A 21,739-nucleotide genomic window follows, 5' to 3' on the forward strand; every position below is an offset into this window, starting at 1 on the left:
CCATAGATGTGTGGCTCCTCTTGCATGATAGTATGAAGATAGATGGAATTACTTGTGTCGATTTCACTTTGCCTCAGATCTACAAGATTTTGTTGAAGTTCTTGGTGTACTATTGCTCTCAAACTGCTTATTTTTCAAGGTTATACTCAATTTCTCCTTTGGCAGATTCTTTGGCTAACTTAGCAGCTCTATCGTGCATTCGAAGGCCAACACTGAGATGGAGACCACATGAAATGGACTCGTTTACCATCATTAATAATTTTGTTGTATTTGTGTCTAGCTTCGGACATGAGCATGTTACAGTTATGTCTTAAAGAGTTGAGAGCAATTAAGGATGATAAGGAGTCACTTACAATTAATGTGTTAAGTTTGGAGACTTGTACATATTTCACTGCAAGAAGCAAGGTATATAGTTCGGTCAGTCATATATATGTATACTGTATATACATAAATAAGGATTTTTTAAATAGGATGTTCAGTACAGTGATTTCTGATACTACATGAACAAAATTATTGTTTGTCAGGTTTATTAGGAATTTCATTATATATTTACGGTATCCATGTGACAGCTGGAGAACAACACTATTGCATATTTATTGTACGGTCGCTGTCAAAAGTCTCTTTAATGGGTAGGGCCGGGGTGTGAAAAACTGTGCAACACTGCTTTTCGAGGTGCCAAAGCATCTCAAGAATTAACATATTTTGTTTTTACATTATCAACAAAGTAATATTTGAATTATATTGTTGAGGAGAACTTTTCTTCACTGTTAACACTTGAAATGATTGCTATCTGATATCATAATTCTTTTTCCTGACGAATTGGAGTGTATGATCAAATATAATCCAGGAACCATGTAGCACAAAGTTTAACTTCCATTGACAATTGTAAACAACCATCATTAGCCCTTAAATGGCACATGGCTATATACCATTTAACACCCACAGGTGCATACAAAAAAAATCTTCCTAACCTGTTAATTTGTGTTCACTGATCATGGGAAAAATAATAAAAAAACTGTAAGTGGCATATATTGCCCTGCTATAGGGTGGGGAAGTCTGGCAAAAAACAGGTGCTGACTCAGCGTGCGTCCCAGGCAGTCTGTTGCTCACCAGCTGTCAGGCCGGAGTTGCCACAAAGAGATAATTACCTAATTATTTCAATATGTCTGATGGATTTTTCGTAGTTTTTTTGCTGTAATATTATTCAATAGTGTGTAGTGTGATATATTTATATAAGAAAATGAGTGAATCATTGCATGTACTCACAAATATGGTGTGCATATTGTTGATTCAATTATGTTCATCAAACAGTGAACAAATACTTTGTCGGTTATTACACTATATACACAGGTTATATGTAAGTATCTGCATGTTTTGTTCACTATAACGAACCACTAAGTTGCCATTATGAGTCAAAACGTAACGAGGAGTGACCGCCACACTCCAGCCAGCCACTCACTCCCTCCCTCCCTCAACACCTCACTCGCACACATTCTCCTCCCACCATACTGTTTTTGCTTTTATTCACTATATACAGACGTTATATATAAGTATCTACATTCGTGTTCACCATAACGAACCACTAAGTTGGCATGCTGAGTGGCAGTGCCATGCCACTGGCACTTCCACCCTCCTTCAAGTCACCTGACTCACCCACATTCTCCTCCCACAATACTGTTTTTGCTTTTATTCACTATATACAGACGCTATATATAAGTATCTACATTCATGTTCACCATAACGAACCAATAAGTTGGTACGCTGAGTGGCAGTGGCAGCCCGCCACTGGCTGCCACTCCCTCCCTCCCTCCCTCACCTCACCTGACTTGCCACCATTCTCCTCCCACCATACTGTTTTTGCTTTTATATACAGACATTATATATAAGTACTGTATTTACATGTTTTGTTCATCATAACTGTACATGTAAGCTTGTATGGTGAGTAAAGGCACAAAGACGTAGCTACACACAGTCAGCTGGTGGCGGCCGCCCTCAATGTCAGACACACTAATATTTCTCCTCCAACAATACTGTTTGTGGTGTTATTACGCTATATACACACATTATATATAAATATCTACCTGTTTTATTCACTATACTTGTACAAGTAAACTGGTATGGTGCCCAAAGACCATCGTGGTCACCAGTAAACAACATGATAAGTCGTGCAGACGACGCCACCGCCCTCACCAAAATGGCGGCTCCCAACCTACTCCTCTCGCTGTTTATACCCTCTATACATACACGTTATATATAAGTATCTACATTTGTGTTCACCATAGCGAACCACTAAGCTGGTATGGTGAGTGCAGTCAATAAAAGGTGGCCACACACAGTCAGAAGACAATGCCACTACCCTCCCCTCTCACAGCATTACTCCTCTCTCCATGGAGCACAGCGCTAAATATCACCACAATCCTGCTATTATCAGAACCCTGGTCAGTTTTATCACAGTCAGGGGTCAGTTTTATCACAGTCAGGGGTCTTCAGTAATAATATCATCGCTACATAATAGCATGAACAAGTATATTATGGCATTTTTAGGCAATGCTGTGGTCACAAGCTGAACAGCAGTGCTGTGAGCTCATGCTGCGTGCATCAGGCTTGGTAGCTCACTCAATGCTGAGGCCCCTAACACCTGGGAATTTGGCCCACGATTTTTTTTTTAAATGGTGTCTGTTTACAAGAGCCCTGATGGTGTGGTGAACCCCGTGTATCCGCGGACCGTTTAAGTCTTGCGTAGTACTCCAAAGCATCACTTGATGCGATGCGCAATTTACTGCAAGTCGGTCTAAGCATCATATGATGCGATGCGCAATTTAAGGGTTATTAATGAATGAAAAACCAGGTCGCTTGTTTCATGGATTATCATTGGGTCTTCAAACAGATTGCTATACGTTGTTACTATATTGTTTTAATATTATCACCAATTATATATGTACTGTTTATTTCATTATGCATGTCTAGTACAGTGGCACCTTCGTTTGCGAATTTAATCTGTTCCAAGAGATGGTTCATACACCAGAAATTCAAAACCCGAAACACATTTTCCCATGAGAAATAATGTAAATTGATTTAATCCATTCCACACACACCCAAAAAATTAACTTAAAAATACATTTTCTGGAGGAAGCCCCTACGATTTTCCGGAGATATCCAGGCTGATATGATTATCCCTAACTTTGGCATCAATCAATGTGGGTGGAGTTTTAGGCCTACCAGGGACCCCGAGCCAGAACCAGGCCCCCTCAGAGAGGTATGAGGAGCAATGGCCTGTCAAAATGCACATGTGATTTGGAGCACTCTATATCTGCCATTGACTGGGACAGCTACCCAGAAAGGTAAGCACCCCAAAACAAACCTCTATTCTGGTTAAAAACAACGAAAATAGACAAATGGATGGACAGAACTCCCTAAATGAAAACGAGCATGACGTCACACGAGCTGCGCTGCATGTCTGCGCAGCCCCACCCTCCCAACAGGAGGGAGGAAGAGGGAGCCCCAGATCCAAGCGCAGGCGATCCACACCCCCAGTGTGGATCTAGCTGCAGGGTACTGCTCAGCTATACAGTATTTCACCTATAACGGTAGCCGGCTCTGTTCTCTCTCTGGGTACGCTGTCCTTTTGTGATGTTTTTCTCTTTTTGTTTTTGCTTTGTGGGGGTCTGCAATGGTGTTCCTTCCCCTTTATTCTAGGGTTGCTTTTGTTTGCTGGTACCTCCCTGCTTCGCTCTATTGAGTGGACACGTACCAGGCATTAGCAGTGTTGGTTGGTCACTGGTTAGCAGTACCCTGCCTGGGATTACCCTTAGCAGACCCAGTCTAGGGGCCCTGGGAAGCTCCACAGGGGCATTTGGGTCTAATGGATGCAACCCCTGAGTCCCCTCTTGCCTTATGGGAGTTTAAGGGTTGCTCTGTCCCCTTGTCTCAGGCGACGCTCGTTGTTTTTGCCTCCGTCATGCTGCCTGTTGGGTTGGTGACACATTCGACCCGGAGTCCTGCCAGCTTTGTTGCTTTTTTGCGACTCAATTCACCCAATCTGATGGTGACATTATTTAGGTGCAGGCAGTTTGTGCGTTGCAGGATAGATTTAGGTTGGTTGCTTCCCCGGATGCCTCGAGGTTGCCCTTTTTTGCTTATAGGGACCTGGACTTGTGGGTGTTGGTTGAGTCGGCTTTGGTTCAGTCCGCGCCCCTTCGTTCTTCCTCTGCTGTGGTTCATTCGGTTCCCCCCATCCCCTCCTGCTTTCGGCTCCTAAGTGTCTGAGGGCTTCGGGGTTGGGGCAGGGTTTAGAGGTTCATGAGACTAGGGCAGTTTCGGGGGTTGCCCCTTTTGAGGTGGTTGTTAATGCTAGATTAGTCTGGCCAAAGGTGCATCATGTGTTGTGTCTGGTCTTGGCTTTCCGCCATTATCTGCACGCCACGGCTTTGGTGGCCGGGATGCGCTTTGCGTTGACTCGATTTCCCTTCTTCCCTGTTCCAGGGCATGGGTCTCCCAGGCTGTCTGCAGGGTTATCAGGTCCAGCCAGCCTGCGATCTATCCTCATGCCCATGACGTTTGTAAGATTGCTACTTTGGTAACATGTTTTGGGTTGACATTCCGGCATAGGGTTTTTGGAGGTCATATCTTCTTGAGGTTATCTTAATTAAGATGATTTCGGGGCTTAGCGTCCCCGTGGCCCGGTCCTTGACCAGGCCTCCTTTTTGTTACACGCCCCTCAGGAAGCAGCTGTCTAACTCCCAGGTACCTATTTACTGCTAGGTAACAGGGTGAAAGAAACATTTTGCCCATTAGTCTCTGCCTCCACTGGGGATCGAACCCAGAACCTCAGGACTACGAATCCAAAGCGCTGTCCACCCAGCTGTCAGGCGCCCTGTTGTTTGTCGAATAGGGTACCTGGCCGCTCCCAGGTCTAACCTGGGCGCCTGGCCATGCTACCCAAGTTGAACAGGGTCCTGGCCGCTCGCTACCTGGTCAATGTTCGGGGCCTCGTAGGGCCTGCGTCGCATTAGGTCGGCGGTTGCAGCCAGTCGTCTCAACTTTGAGTAGAGGAGCGAGAGCCGACCGCCTCCCGGGTAAGTCCCCATTTTTGTTTTTGTCTTTGAGTAGTTAGCTTCGGGGAGCCTATGGGGCTCCCCCCAGAAAACCAGCGTTGAATGTAACGAAAAGCCATTTTCTAAGTGAAATCCAGAGGCTCCCTGGTAACCCTCCCTCCCTCTCTCCGTTTTTTTTTTTTTTTTTTTTTTTTTTTTTTTTTGCGTAATTAACATCCAGCCTTAGAACTGAAGGATGGGTAACCGGCGTGAAGGTCTGGGGCTTCCCCTTTCCCCTCCCGAGAAGGGGAGGGGGTCGTGCAGACAGCGGCGCAGCAACATGGTGACGTCATGCTAGTTTCCTTGTTTTTATTTTGGGACTTGCTGTCCACTCGTTCGGCTCTTTTTAGCAATGTTTTCACCAGAATGGGCGTAGGTTTTGGGGCGCTTACCTTTCTGGGGTGCCTGACCTGGTCGATGGCAGACATAGAATGTTTGCAACCACAAGAGGGTTTCTATAGGCCATTGCTCCTTGTGCCTTTCTAGAGGGGGGCAAGTTCTGGCTCGTGGTCCCCGGTAGGCCTAGAACTCCATGCACATTGACTGATGCCAGAAATCTAATATATCCATATCATCCTGGATAGCTCTGTGAAGCCTTCGGGTCTCATCCAGAAAATGGCATTTTATTACATTGAATGTTTTTTTTTTTTTTTTTTTTAGTTTCCTATGACCAGAGACTGTATTTTAACAATATAAGAAGAGAAAATTATTTTTTGGAAAGATTTTATTTTCAGAGTACCAGGGGGGAAGTGTCATATTTTAATGCAAAGCAGTGCAGTGGTTAATGATTCTCCGGCAATTTTACTGTTCCAAATATTATGCCTATTCTTAAATCTTTTCAATTATTCTTCACTAGCTCAAAAATCTGGAATGTTCATGTTTGAACATCAATCACATCAACATGGATTGGTGGCTGACTGGCAGGCAGGCAGGGTGGGTGAGTTTGGGCAGGCGATTGGGCGACTATTTGGATCGGCAGTGTTTGTGGGTGGCTATTTAGGCGAGGTGGGTGGATTTGGGCAGGCAGGAGGGTGGATTTGGACAGGTGGATTGGCAGCTATTTGGGAGGGCAGTGTGGGTGGGTTCAGGCAGGCATATGGGTGACTTTTTGGGTGGGGTGGGTGGATTTGGGCAGGCAGTGTGGGTGGGCAGCTATTCGGGCAGGGTGGGTGGATTTGGGTAGGAAGTGTGGGCAGGCGGCTATTCCGGCAGTGTGGGTGGATTTGGGGAGTCAGATAAGCGGCTATTCCGGCAGGATGGGTGGATTTGGGCAGGTGGATGGGTGGCTATTTAGGCGGGCGGTGTGGGGGGTGGCTATTCAAACGGGGTGGGTGGATCAAGTGACAAAGTTCGAGCATTTGCTGAGTTCATTATGCACAAAAAACTGGAAATTGTTTGTGCAAGTTTTAAAAACTTACGTTATGCCCAATCATATATGTATGTTTTGGAACGTTTAAGGGTTAATATGGTTTTCTTATTGTGTGAATCACTTTGGTTGGTGTTTGGTTAATATGGTTCATTTGTTGTGTGGATCACTCTGGCTGGTGTTTGGTTAATATGGTTCATTTGTTGTGTGGATCACTCTGGCTGGTGTTTGGTTAATATGGTTCATTTGTTGTGTGGATCACTCTGGCTGGTGTTTGGTTAATATCGTTCATTTGTTGTGTGGATCACTCTGGCTGGTGTTTCGTTAATATGGCTTTCTTATTGTGTGAATCACTTTGGCTGGTGTTTGGTTAACATGGTTCATTTGTTGTGTGGATCACTCTGGCTGGTGTTTGGTTAATATGGCTTTCTTATTGTGTGAATCACTTTGGCTGGTGTTTGGTTAATATGGTTCAATTGTTGTGTGGATCACTCTAGCTGGTGTTTGGTTAATATGGTTCAATTGTTGTGTGAATCACTTTGGCTGGTGTTTGGTTAATACGGTTCAATTGTTGTGTGAACCACTCTGGCTGGTGTTTGGTTAATATGGTTTACTTGTGTGGACCACCCTGGCTGGTGTTTGGTTAAAATGGTTCAATTGTTGTGTCGTCGTCTTGTTCACTTCTGTGATTCAACTTGTCATATGAAAGCATTATTAATTGTAACCTGTAATTACCTAAGTGTAATTACCTAAGTGTAGTTACAGGATGAGAGCTACGCTCGTGGTGTCCCGTCTTCCCAGCACTCTTTGTCATATAACGCTTTGAAACTACTGACGGTCTTGGCCTCCACCACCTTCTCACTTAACTTGTTCCAACCGTCTACCACTCTATTTGCGAAGGTGAATTTTCTTATATTTCTTCGGCATCTGTGTTTAGCTAGTTTAAATCTATGACCTCTTGTTCTTGAAATTCCAGGTCTCAGGAAGTCTTCCCTGTCGATTTTATCAATTCCTGTAACTATTTTGTATGTAGTGATCATATCACCTCTTTTTCTTCTGTCTTCTAGTTTTGGCATATTTAATGCTTCTAACCTCTCCTCGTAGCTCTTGCCCTTCAGTTCTGGGAGCCACTTAGTAGCATGTCTTTGCACCTTTTCCAGTTTGTTGATGTGCTTCTTAAGATATGGGCACCACACAACAGCTGCATATTCTAGCTTTGGCCTAACAAAAGTCATGAACAATTTCTTTAGTATATCGCCATCCATGTATTTAAATGCAATTCTGAAGTTAGAAAGCATAGCATAGGCTCCTTGCACAATATTCTTTATGTGGTCCTCAGGTGATAGTTTTCTATCTAGAACCACTCCTAGATCTCTTTCTTTATCAGAATTCTTTAAAGATTTCTCACATAATATATAGGTTGTGTGGGGTCTATGTTCTCCTATTCCACATTCCATAACATGACATTTATTAACATTAAATTCCATTTGCCAAGTGGTGCTCCATATACTTATTTTGTCCAGGTCTTCTTGAAGGGCATGACAGTCATCTAAATTTCTTATCCTTCCTATTATCTTAGCATCATCAGCAAACATGTTCATATAATTCTGTATACCAACTGGTAGATCATTTATGTACACAATAAACATCACTGGTGCAAGAACTGAGCCCTGTGGTACTCCACTTGTGACATTTCTCCATTCTGATACATTGTCCTCTGATTACTGCCCTCATTTTTCTATCAGTCAGAAAATTTTTCATCCATGATAGAAGCTTACCTGTCACCCCTCCAATATTTTCCAGTTTCCAGAACAACCTCTTATGTGGAACTCTGTCGAAAGCCTTTTTTAGGTCCAGATAGATGCAGTCAACCCAACCATCTCTTTCCTGTAATATCTCTGTGGCTCGATCATAGAAACTGAGTAAATTCGATACACAGGATCTTCCAGATCGAAAACCATACTGTCTGTCTGATATTATATCATTTCTCTCTAGGTGTTCTACCCATTTAGTTTTGATTAGTTTTTCCAATACTTTCACTATTACACTTGTCAATGATACAGGTCTATAATTGAGGGGGTCTTCCCTGCTGCCACTTTTGTAGATTGGAACTATGTTAGCCTGTTTCCACCCGTCTGCTACGATTCCTGTACACAGGGATGCCTGAAAGATCAGGTGAAGTGGAATGCTGAGCTCAGATGCACATTCTCTCAGAACCCATGGTGAAACGCCATCTGGGCCAGCTGCTTTGTTCTTACCGAGCTCCTTGAGCATTTTTTCCACTTCGTCTCTAGACACCTCTATGTGTTCTATGTTGTTCTCTGGAATTCTTATTGTATCTGGTTCCCTAAAGATTTCATTTTGTACAAACACACTTTGGAACTTTTCGTTTAGTGTTTCACACATTTCCTTTTCATCTTCCGTGAATCTATTTCCCATTTTCAACCTCTGAATATTATCCTTTACCTGCAATTTGTTGTTTATGAATTTATAGAATAGACCTGGTTATGTTTTACATTTGTCTGCAATCCCTTTTTCAAAATTTCTTTCTGCCTCTCTCCTCACTGCTGTGTAGTTGTTTCTCGCATCTTTGTATCGCTGGCATGTTTGGGGGTTCGGCCTCTTCCTGTATTGATTCCATTTTTGTGTCTTTCGGTCTCTAGCCCTCTCGCAATTTCTATTGAACCAATCCTGTTTCCTAGTTCTGCATCTCTGTTTTGGTATAAATTTTTTTGTGCCTTTATCATATATTTCACAAAACTTGCCATACATCTCATTCACTTCCTTGCCTAGCATCAAGTCTGTCCAATTATACTCACTAAAAAAATTTCTAAGGTCACCATAATGTCCTCTCCTGAAGTCTGGTTTTTCAACTGCTTCAACCTCCTTATTTTCTTCCAGCTTATAACGCATTGCATACTTTATTCCCAAAAAGACATGGTCACTTTTACCCAAGGGAGGAAGGTACTGAATGTCAAATATCTCTTCCTCCTTCCTGGTAAATATCAAATCTAGCATGGAGGGAACTGTCCCCTTCCCTCATCCTCGTAGCTTGTTTAACATGTTGATACAAGAATGTTTCCAGGATGAGGTCTACAAATTTACAGGTCCAAAAATCTTCTGTTTTAGCTTCATATGCTTCCCAGTCTATGGATTTCAAGTTGAAGTCACCGACTATCAACAGTCGTGATCTATCGTTATCCGCTCTCGCTATAATCTCTCTCATTATTGTTATAAGACCTTCACGTTTACTATCTAGCTCCTCCTTTGACCATGTGCTGCTTGGCGGTGGACTATATGCATTTATCATCATTAGTTTATCATCCTCATAGCAGATCTCTAGTGCTATTATGTCAACTTCTTGTGGATTGGCAGTCATTATTTCCTTCACCTTTAGGTGTTCTTTTACCAGCACAGCAACGCCACCGCCTTTCCTAATTTTTCTGTCCCGTCTCCAAATTGAGTAGCCCCTTGGGAATATGACCTCATTTAAAATTACATCTTCAAGTTTTGTCTCCGTGAGTGCAACAATGTCTGGTGTCTGCAGCTGTATTACATCACTTAACTCCAGTATCTTCGATCTCACTCCATCTATGTTGGTGTATGCAATCTTCAGGAACTTGTTCCCCCTCTCCTTATTCTTCACTCCCCCTCTCTCTATTGATTTTGTTGGTTTGCCTTTATGTACCACTTTACTGGTTTGCCTACCCCTATCACTTTGTAGAAAAAAGAATTTATTTCTTCTTCATTCCTGCTCTCATTTAAATGTTTTGCCTCGGCGAGGTTCAGTTTCAGCTTCTCTCTATCTTCTTTTGAAAGATCTCGTCTTAACGACCACCCTTTCCCATCCTCATCCCTTTGCAATTTTCTAGCATTCCTTAGTACTTCTTCCATCTGTTTGGCACCGTTTAGGGTGATCCTCAAAGGTCGATCTTTCCCTTTTACGTACCTGCCTATTCTCCTGTAGTCGCACACATTCTCTCTGTTTGTAAGACCTTCCACGAGGCCAACAATTTTATCTACTACTTTAGCTTCTTCTACAGCTCTTTCTGACCTAGATGTTATCGCCTTTTCTTTGCAGCCAAAAATGATCAGGGACTTACTCCGATCAACTGTGTTTTGCATCAACTTCGGGTTAGATGCCAATTCTTTCCTCACTTCTAGCCTAATGTTTGTTTTATCTTGGTTGCTGCAGTGTTTGACTTCCTTTACTTGCTTCTTCTATTTTTTCCTTCTCCTTGGCCACTTGTGCATAAGTGAGTTGCATATCTTTCTTGCACTGTTCTATTCCCTGTGTAACTTCCTCCATCTGTGCTGACAAAAGCTGTTTCTCCTGTTGAATTTCCTTGCCTAACCTATTGTAGTCATTTATGTTTAAATTTACTTTAACTTCTTCCAAAGCTATTTTTAAGAGTTTATTTTCTTCTTCCATGGCTTTGCAATTTGTTTCCAATTGATTCTTATCCTTGCGCAAGTCTTTCACTAAACCCTCAAGACATAAAACTTTGCTATTCAAATGGTCATTACTTTCTTTCAATTTACTAATTATTTCTACATGAGAGTTCACTATAGTATCTAAATTTACCAACTTGTTATGTAGACTACTAATATCAATGCTTTCTTCATTGAATCCCTCAAAATCAAGCTCTGTTTTGTTTTTCCCCTTGCCAGTGGCCATCTTGAATGTTCTTCTCTGCACTGTAAACACTAGGGCAACTTTTTCTCATCCGATTTTTCACTTCCCTTAGCACTTTCCTGTTATATCACCTATTTTTCAAGAGCACTATACCTTTATGTTCTCTGGGACACCACTCACTACCATCAACCTGTACTACAATACTTAGGATTGTTGAAATATGCTGGAGCTCCTCTGCTGCAAGTGTTGACCCTAGGGGTGTCACCTTTTGAATGTGATAGAATGGGAAAGTTTTCCACCAGTCTATGAACTCTGTCCCAACTTTGTAAGCAAATCCGCACATCCCCTGTTTTGGCGAACCAGAGTATGCCGAACTGGGTGAGTAAATCCTTCCCTGAAAAGTTTGCGACCTAACAGGAGATTTGCCGAATTGGGGTACGTCGAATCGAGGTTGTACTGTATTAATGTAAACATGACGTATTAGTGAACATAATTCTTACTTCATAAATATAATTCAAATACAGTACTTATTTATAATCCAATATTATTCTCATCATATTCTGTGCATATTCCATGGAATATAAATACAGAATTCATAAAAAAATATGGACACCCAATCAACAGTGTTACAAATCAATTTATGTATCCAAAACAGAAAGGAATTATTGACCGACACTGTACATATTACGTATCCTCCTCCTCCTCCTCCCCCACCTCCTCCTGCCACCTCCTCCTCCTCCCACCTCCTCCCTCCTCCTCCCACCTCCTCCCTCCTCCTCCCACCTCCTCCCTCCTCCTCCCTCCTCCTCCTCCCACCTCATCTTCCTCCTCTCCCTCCTCCTTTCTCCTTCCTCCACCCTCGACCCTTCCTTCCTTCCTTCTCCTCCCTCCCTCCCCCACCCTCCCTCCCTCCCTGCCTCCTCTCTCCTCCTCCTCCTCCTTCCTCTTTTTCCTCCTCCCTCCCTCCTTCCCCTCCTCCCTCTCTCCTCCCCTCCTCCTTCTCCTCCCCTCTGCCCTCCCCCTTTCCCTCTCCCTTTGCCTTCCTCCTCTCCCCTCCTCCCCCTTCCTCCTTCCCCTAATCTCCCCTCCTCCACCCCTATCCCCTTTCTTCATTCTACCTTCACCTACTCCTTATTTTTCTTCTTCCTTTATTTCCTATATGCTCCATTTCTGAGGGGAGCCCCGTCGGCTCCCTGGAGCTATCGGACTAATATTAGCTATATTAGTCTGGGGCTTTAGTCATATGAAGTTCTTCTGCTTATCGGGTACCACGAGCCAGAACCAAGTTTCCTCAGTAAGGCGAATGGACCAAAGGCCTATGACAACTCCACTCTTTGAGAGTACAGTATATTCATGTCTGCTATCGACTGGGGTTAGGCACCCAGCAAGGTAGATGCCCCAAAACAGACCCCAACTGGTAGAAAAGTGAAACCCAAGACCAAACAGAGCCAAAGAACTCCCCCTCAAGTAATACAAGGTAACAAGCAAGTTGTCAACAACCCGACATGCTGCTTGTTTGTGCTGACCCCCCCTCCCCTCCCCTTCAGGAGGGAGAGGCCCCCACCGAGCCTGCCGATAGACTGCCAGTGTGTCGGCTGAAGTGTGCTGGAGCCGATATCTACTCTGGCTGCTATTTCTTGTCAGGATTTTGCCACTAGTGGTTGTACCTGCTATGTTTTGGGGCGTTGGCCAGGAGTGCCAGTACTTCGGGCTGCATGCACTTGGGGTTCTCTTCCCTAGGCACCCTGTAAGTACATATCTTGGGCCTTGGGGTTTCTTCCCTGGGTTTTTTTGGGTTCTCACTCTCTTAGGGGTTGCTGTTGCTTGACATCGGCCTCGCCCTTGGGGTCAGCGGTGGTCTTGGTGCTTTCATGTGGCAGAACTTTTTTAGTGTTAGAGTGGTTGACACAAGTGGCCCTAAGTAGGGAATGTTAGTTGCTGGTTGGGGTGCACAGTGCTGCCCAGCTTGCATACAAGTGGCGGCCGTGATACTCTCTGGCCTCCTGTTGTTTTGGAGCTCTTTTGGGTTCTTTTCATTCTTTTTTAGATTCTTTCCTGCCTGGTGGAAGGCTGCATGGCTTCCCATTTAGGCACGCCTAGGTTCCATTTGGTAGTCTTCAACTCAGCCCCAGAGGTTGCTCCCTTCTTAGGGGTCAGCTTCCCTGGTGTACAGATGGGGTTCAACCTGATTTGCAGCATCAGTGCCTGGGCTTCCTGTGGGGACACCTCCCCCTACGGGCCATGGAAACCCCGTCAGGGCTCGGTTGACTATCTTGCCTTGATGGGATGGGATGAGATGGGACTCGCACTAGGCGAGTCCCATCTCGCCTAGTGCGTGTTTGAGGGCTGTTTGTTGCCCTTGTCTCAGGGTAACGATCAGCTGTTTTGCCTTTGCCATGCTGCTTTTTGGGTCGATGACACCACTGACCCAAAATCGTGCGAGACTTGTTACCCTGCTTGTTATCCAATTTACCCATTCTTCTTTGGGAGATGTTAGGTGTCAAGCAGCTTTCGCATTGCATGCTAGACTTAAGTTGTTGCAATACGTTAGGTTGGTTGCCCGCTCAAATGTATGAGGCTGCCCCATTTTGGTTTTTGGGACCTGGACATGGGGGCGTTGGTCGCTTCGACCAGCCCCCCCCCCCCCCCCCCATGATTGTGTCATCAATGTCCTGGAGGCTCCATGATACCCTCCCTCCCTCCGGTCAGCGTTTTTTTTTTTCTTTTGATCAGTCTGTCTCCGAACTAGTGGTCTAGCAGCCGGTTAGTGGAGTGGGGGCCTTCCCCTCCCTGAAGGGGGAGGGGGGAGCACGAATGGCATGTCGGGTTGATGACGATTTGCCTGTTGCCTTGTTTTTCTTGGGGGGCGGGGGGGATTCTTGGGCTCTGTTCAGTCTTGGGTTTCACTTTCCTACCAGTTGGAGTATGTTTTGTGGTGCCTACCTTTTTTGGTGCCTAACCCCAGTTGATAGCAGACATGAATATACTGTACTCTCAAAGAGTGACTGTTTTCATAGGCAATTATTCCCTTCGTCTCTCTGAGGGAACCAGGTTCTGGCTCGTGGTTCCAGTAGGCAAGAACTTCATATGACTGAAGCCCGAGATTAATACAGCTAATATCATTCCGATAGCTCCAGGGAGCCTCTGGGGCTCGCCCAGGATATGGTGTTTCATTACATTCAATGCTGGTTTTTGCTTCTACTATTAATTACACTATAATTATCATTATAGCAAAATATTCAATTTGTATTTTTATGAGGGTTCCAAAATTTGTTTTATAATTTTATGTAAATTGCTTCATGAATTATGTAACCTTCCGAGTGTTCCAGGTTTAGGTGTCCTCTGTCATAATATTTTGAAGGTCACATTGTCTTCCCACTTAGAGTAGTTCAAAGTACTGGTACTAGGGGCCTTCATCAAGTGTATTGGCGAAAGGTGTGCTCGTAGTCAGTAGTGACATGTCAGTCACATCAGATGTACAATTCATGCAGAGGTGCATTATTTCAAGAGTTATTGGCTTTAGCTATCTGAAATTTGCATTATGGTGTTTGTAACACTGATGTACAAAAGTTAGTGTTATGATGAGAAGAAGACTAAGTGCACAAGGAAATCACAAAAATGTGATATATCCATGAGAAAATATTGAAGCCGTTTGAAAACCCTCTCTGAAAACAAAACACAGTTCTTCATGGTCAAGTCCAGGAGTGGGGAACCTTTTTGAGAGCGTGATTAAATTGATAATAATTTTCTAAAAAGTTCTCTTGAGTGCCAGTGGAGGAAAAAAATGCTTGAAAGCATTCATAAGGAATTTAGCTTAGGCGACCAGTAAGTGTACGTATATGCATGGCAACAAAATAGTTACTTGTATTACGTTCGGCACGCATGCCTTATGTTATTCACTCTTAATCTTGTTAATAGTGCGTGCGCTGACAGAGATTAGGGATGCGGGTTTAATCCCACTTGTACAGCTTCAATATTTTCTCAGAAAACTAAAGTATTTTGCTATTGAATGAAGATTCATTGTTTCTCACTTTCATTGTTAGATAAAAGTTATAGAGCTGTCAATTATGAGAAAGTTGGGAAATGCTACACTGCTAAGACACTAGTGCTATTGCTGCATTTTAGGCACAGCTTTTTGCAGGTTATTAGTTGTTTTGTACATACTTGTTGCCTGCCTTGGTGCCTTATATAGTCATGGGTCTAGGATTTAAATATAGTATGGACAAATTTGGGCATTATAACTTGTTGATGAGAAGGCTTTGGGTAGCATATTCATGTTTGGGAGACAAACACAAATACAGTATATATATCTAATTGAGCCCTGCCAATTTTTCTTAGCTTATACTCTGCTGTTTTATGGGGATAAGTGCCTAAGTGTTTGAATGTTGCTAATGTGCATGTGCATGTCTCCCCTACCACGTGTTGCTGCTGTGTACGCCTATGCTGCACGTCCACACGGCCATGTTGATCTGCTCTGTGCAGGGGTCCACTTCTTTGGGTCACCAACCTTCTACCTGCATGATGGTGGAAGGGGAACTTGGAGCCCCCCAACTCACATGACCCATATAGCAATGCCCTCCCCAGGGTATTCAGCAGGGGGGGTACTGGCACCACCCCCACCCACCAGCCCCACCAGCAGTCCTACTCGACCAGTCCAGGGCTCACATTCTGCGCAGGCCTCCCCCACTAACACACTCCGGGCTGTTCGGCCCAGAGCTAGATCAGCCGATGAGTCTGTTTCAGGTAAAAAGGTAAGACACGAAATGTTATTAAATGTTATTGATATGAATAGGAGTTAAAAAGGGACTGTTTTGTATATATATAAAAAATAATGTAATATCTTAATCAATGTCTCAGTATTGTTAATGCTTTCTATATGTGAAACCCATTACTGTTCAAATATTTTGATTATTTGATTAACCATATGAAATTAGTAGAGGAAGATGATGTTAATCTGCAGCTTTTGGGACTAAAGATTTATTTTGAAATTTACTTGAAATCTGAAATTCATCTTTGCAGATATATTTACAACAATATATTGACTTATCTTCAAACATAGTCCAACTCATAGGGTTTGATACTGTACAAAGATGTAGTACACTGGACACTAGGTGCCCCAGGAGCTAGGTGTAGTACACTGGACACTAGGTGGCCCAGGAGCTAGGTGTAGTACACTAGACACTAGGTGGCCCAGGAGCTAGGTGAAGTACACTGGACACTAGGTGGCCCAGGAGCTAGGTGTAGTACACTAGACACTAGGTGGCCCAGGAGCTAGGTGAAGTACACTGGACACTAGGTGGCCCAGGAGCTAGGTGAAGTACACTGGACACTAGGTGGCCCAGGAGCTAGGTGAAGTACACTGGAGACTAGGTGACCCAGGAGCTAGGTGTAGTACACTGGACACTAGGTGGCCCAGGAGTTAGGTGTAGTACACTGGAGACTAGGTGGCCCAGTTGCTAGGTGTAGTACACTGGACACTAGGTGGCCCAGGAGCTAGGTGTAGTACACTGGACACTAGGTGGCCCAGGAGCTAGGTGTAGTACACTGGACACTAGGTGGCCCAGGAGCTAGGTGTAGTACACTGGACACTAGGTGGCCCAGTTGCTAGGTGTAGTACACTGAACACTAGGTGGCCCAGGAGCACTCCCAGCCAGTGCTGTCCTAAGGGGTCTGAATCCAAAAATCTCAAACTTGCTCAAACTCTCTTAATATTTTTTTCCATAATCTACATTGTAAATGCACCAACTGTTCCTAATGGATCAGCATCATGACATCAAAAACAAATAAAATAAAAATATACAAATTTTAATTTGAAAATTTTCAATTTGAAAATTCTCGCAAAAAATATTAAAATTTCAGCAATTTGTCTTGTATTCATTATGGTCTAAGAATGACATATGATGATCAATTTGGCAGTGTTTTATTTAAGTTTGGGAGAATAGTTTACTGTAAACAAAATTGTCAATGTGGACCCCAGTGGACCCAATGTGGACCCAGTGGCGCCAGCCTGACAGCTGAGTGGACAGCTGTCAGGCGCCACTGACTCGGATTCGGATTCATAGTCCTGAGGTTCCGGGTTTGATTCCCGGTGGGGGCGGAGACAAATGGGCAAAAAGTTTCCTTCACCCTGATGCCTCTGTTACCTAGCAGTAAATAGGTACCTGGGAGTTACAGTTGCTACGGGCTGCTTCCTGGGGGATGTGTAACAAAAAGGAGGTCTGGTCGAGGACCGGGCCGCGGGTACGCTAAGCCCCGAAATCATATCAAGATAACCTCAATATAACCCCAAATATGCAGCAAATTTAAATGGTAAATTTTATAAAAGTTATGGGGTTTATGAATAAATATACACCACCACATTTAGAACGAATAACTTTGCATACAATATGTGTAAATGGCGAGAATCGAACAGAAAATTTCATTATTTGTAGGGTCTCAAAGTTGAAAATATTGTTTTTAGAGAAAATTGAAGTATAGTTCGCACAATGAATATGGTCGTTCTACATTTTGGATTTCGTTGTAAGTTTTAACAGTATCGCTTGCTTTGGACACCAATCAGGTCGACTTTTTTTCTTTTGAGTCCTAGCCGTGGACAGGACTTGCGTCCACTCCAAAAATATTTGTAAAATTCATTTTTTATCCAATCGACCTCGGGATAGTTGCAAAATAAGTGCCTTTAGAATGCGCACAATTTGATACCAAAATAAAAGATGTAACACGAAACTTGATGTCAAAACACTTGAAAGATTATAAATATATTTTTGGGTCTAAATTTTAAATATTAAAATATTTGTTAAAATTCTATTTATTGTGCTATTATTATGGGACTAGTTTTAAAATGTGCGCCTCTAGTTTAAAACAATTTGATACCAAAATGAGCGACGTAACACTGAAAATTGATGTCAGAACACTGGAAAGATATACCAGTAAATAATTGTGATGATGAGCATCCAAAATTAAAATATTTGTTAAAATTCCAGTTATTGCTCTATTATTATGAGACTAGTTTTAAAATGCGCACCTTTATATTGCGAACAATTTGATACCAAAACAAGCGATGTAACATGAAAATTGATGTTATCAAACTGAACGAGTATACACTTTAGGTTGTGGTGTGCAAATTGGTGCTCATTCACGGGTAACTTCAGGCTTTACTGCGGGGAGTCTCGCCAGGCTTTTGGACATTATATGCATATACACCTGCAGGGAATTTAATTGCGAACACAATGATACCAAAACGAACGACGTAGTACGAGAATTAAGGTGAGAAAACTGAAACGAGTATACACATTTAGGTGTATACTCAACCGTACCATCCGCTCCATGACGTCAAAGTCCGCGGCGCTCACGCGCCATGCACGATAGTGTTAATAAACATTACTTGGCATTCATACTCGAATATGTGAAAATTGAAGGTCAGTGTGTGTTGAAATGACATCAAGAAACAATACCTCCCCACCCCGAGATACAGTGGTACCTTCGTTTACAAATTTAATCCGTTCCGAGAGATGGGTCATAACTCGAAACAAACTTTCCCATAAGGAATAATGTAAATTGAATTAATCCATTCAACATTCCCAAAAATATTAACTTTAAAATACATTTCATACATAATAAACACACACATTTTGTACTATACTGTTGTATGTACAAATTATAGCTTACCTTTATTGATGACCCTTGTTGGAGTATGGAAGAAAGTGAGGAGGGGGGGGGGGGGGGAAGGAGAGGTGTTACTGTGTGGAAGAGGAGTCCCCTTGCATTTTACCATTTTAATATCAGGCAGTGATGACTTCTCTGTGGTACTCTCTCTCTCTCTCTCTTACGTTTTGCCTGCATACCACTAGGACAATTTGGTATCAATGTGTTCGCAATAGAATTCACTAGAGGAGTAAATGCATATAAACTCCAAAAGCCTGGCTTTACTACCCGGAGCAGACAGAGAAAGTGAGAGCGAGTTACCCGGGAGCGCCCAAGAGTGATAAAATGTGTACACTCTTTTCACTTTGGTCACCTCAATTCTCGTCCTAAGTCTTTCATTTTGGTGTCAATGTGTCTGCGATAGAATTACCAACAGGAGTGCAAGCGAAGCGAAAATGTCCAAAGAGTGTGCAAGTAGGGGTTTGAAGAATAGGGCGAGGTTGCAGAAATCTTGAGCGAGGCACTGGAGACGAGGTGAAGAGGGGAGATGAAAGATCGGTGGCCCAACCACTGCAGATTTGAACTTGAGTAGAGTGGAGTAGGATTGAGTGGGGCTTCATTTGCAGAGCACACAGGGGCTGGGATCACAAGCAGCTGGCAGTTGAGGGTTGATTTCAGATGTTGATGTTAAATCATTTTGTTAGTGGTCTTCTTTTTTGTTGACGATTTCAGCAAACTCTGATCTTTGGTCTTCTTCTTGGGCTTGTCGGTATTGGTGATCTGACTTGGTGTTGGCCTTGTGGTGCTATTGTTGGGGGTTGTTGGTGCGGTGTCATGAAGGAAATCGACAGCCGAGTAGTGACATTTCCATTAAGGAGGAGATGGTGTTCCAACAGACATGTCCTCATCCAATTCATCAGATGAGTGAAGAGCAGAGGTGGTAGATCGCGAAGGTAGAGTTCTTCAAGGTTGAGTAGCAGCAGAATAGACTTCATAGTATAGACCCTCTACAGGGTCACGCCAAGGGTCTGTTGCAGCTGAATTCACCACTAGGACAGGTGATAGGTTAGCAACAGCTGGAGAAATGTGTGGAGCAGGAGCTGACAGTAAGTCTGAAAGCGTGGCCGCATTCACAGTGATGTCATGCTTAGCAACTGGAACTGTAGTAGAAGTGGGGGGGGGTCTTAGGCAGAGTCTTGCGAGCTGAAGGTACTAGAACGGGATCTGAAGTCTGCATTGAAGTGGCAGAATCGTCGTCGGATGAAGAGTCAGCATCCTCTACAGGGCCAGTTGCTGGAGTTGAACCTGGAGCATTGTAGTCTTCATCAGGAACATTGAAGGTAGGGAGACCGTTCGCTTTGAAAAGAATTTTCAGGATTCTCACAAATTCTCGCGGGTTAATGCAAGCAGTCATTCTGGCTGTCGATATCAAAGCTTTTACTGTGCTACACAGTGATTGGTCGGGATGGGGTGGAGGTGGCAGTGGCTGGCTCGAATGTGTGGCTGGTTGGTTGGGAGCTGGTCTCCCATTGGCTGGTCTGGTAGTAGCAGTAGCAGTAGCAATGGGTCGCCCTTCCGGAATCTCCGGGAAAATGGCGGCTTGGGCGTTGAAACCTGAAGTTGAGGTGGTCGCTGATTGGTTGGTTGCTTCAGAGGTACTGGCTCCGGTAGAAGATGTGGTTTTCTCCATGTTTTTGATGACTTCTTGTCTATGAGGACAACGAATGGAGATTGCAGGATGATCGCCTTTGCAAAGCAAACAGTATAGTGTTTCCGACGTGCAGATAGAATAATGGTAGCAGAGGCTGCCCTTCTGAATACACTGGTTACATTTGCTGGTGGAGTGGGTGTATTCGTAACACCGGAGGCACTGGTTGAGGATGTGGAAACGTTCCATCTTCACACGGAATGGAGGAATGTGGATACCAAAGCTGTAAACACCATTTCTGGTAGCCAGAGTAGCCAAAGCTACAGTCTCGAAGATCAGCTTCATTCTGTTGAAGTCAGCTTCGTGAAGCCCTAAGTCCGGGTTGAATTCCTTGAAGTTGTGCATGAATGCTCTTTCATCTGCTTCATCTTGTTCCACGATCCATTGACTGAGATCATGAATAATGACAGTGTGTGCAGCCAGGTACTGACGTGGGAAGTTGAGACGAAGGTGTTGATTGAAGAAATTGGCGCTGAAAAGCAGAAGTTTGCCAACTTCCTCCTCGCTATAAAAGAAGAAGAGGATGTCCGTGCCTTCCTGTCTGATGTCGTTAGGTGTCCCGCCCGCAATGCCTTTAAAAATGCTTCAGGAGGGATATCTTGGAGAATGGGTGCTCGTCAAGGGGCGTTCCCTGGATCTTGTAGCGTTTGTGGCGCATGGTGAACTTCCAGGTGCCCGATGGGACTACACACGTTCTCAAAGACTACAAGTCACTGGAGATGGCCTTCTGTCTCTACTCGGCATAAAACACCAAGTTAGGAGTGGGGTCTGACCATCTAGAGAGATGCAAGTCTTCTGCCAATTATTTACCCACCCTGCAGTGCTAGGTGCGAGAGAAGAGCTGGAGCAACGAGAACACGTCCGGCCGTGACTGTTGCAAGTTGCAGATTCTGTGATCTGTGATCTTGTCAATAATTCCTCAACAGGAGTATGTGCACATAATGTCAAAAACCGTGGCACGCTCCACATGCCGACGTGATGAAAGAAGGCCGTGGTTACCGGGAAGAGAGCAAGGAGGTGCGCCAGACCTTCCATTAGAGAGCGCGGTAATACTGAAAAGTGTATACAGGGGTACCTCAGTTTAAGAGTTTAATTCGTTCCTGGAGACGGCTCTTATTCCGAAGCTAATTTCCCCATAAGAAATAATGGGAAATGAATTAATCCGTTCCTGACTACCCCAAAAACCCCACATCAAACTAAATTTTTATACCTAATTCATCTAAATAAGCCTACAAAACTATGTTCAAGTTATTACTTACCCTTGCTGAGGACTGCTGTTGGTGTATGGAAGATGT

General features: G+C 43.7%; 1 protein-coding gene across 3 annotated transcripts in view; it reads left to right on the forward strand.

Annotated features, from left to right (window-relative positions):
- The window catches only part of Raf (Raf oncogene), a 194,216-nt gene that overhangs the window by 69,399 nt on the left and 103,078 nt on the right, over positions 1 to 21,739 (forward strand). For 2 of the 3 annotated variants that reach the window (XM_045749499.2, XM_045749500.2), the window contains exon 8: positions 15,578 to 15,846. In XM_045749499.2, the coding sequence (XP_045605455.1) occupies positions 15,578 to 15,846 (269 nt within the window). The remainder of the gene's footprint in view (positions 1 to 15,577; positions 15,847 to 21,739) is intronic. The other variant, XM_045749501.2, reaches the window with a different exon arrangement.

This window comes from Procambarus clarkii, chromosome 27, assembly GCF_040958095.1.
Source record: "Procambarus clarkii isolate CNS0578487 chromosome 27, FALCON_Pclarkii_2.0, whole genome shotgun sequence".
NCBI classification, from domain to species: domain Eukaryota; kingdom Metazoa; phylum Arthropoda; class Malacostraca; order Decapoda; family Cambaridae; genus Procambarus; species Procambarus clarkii.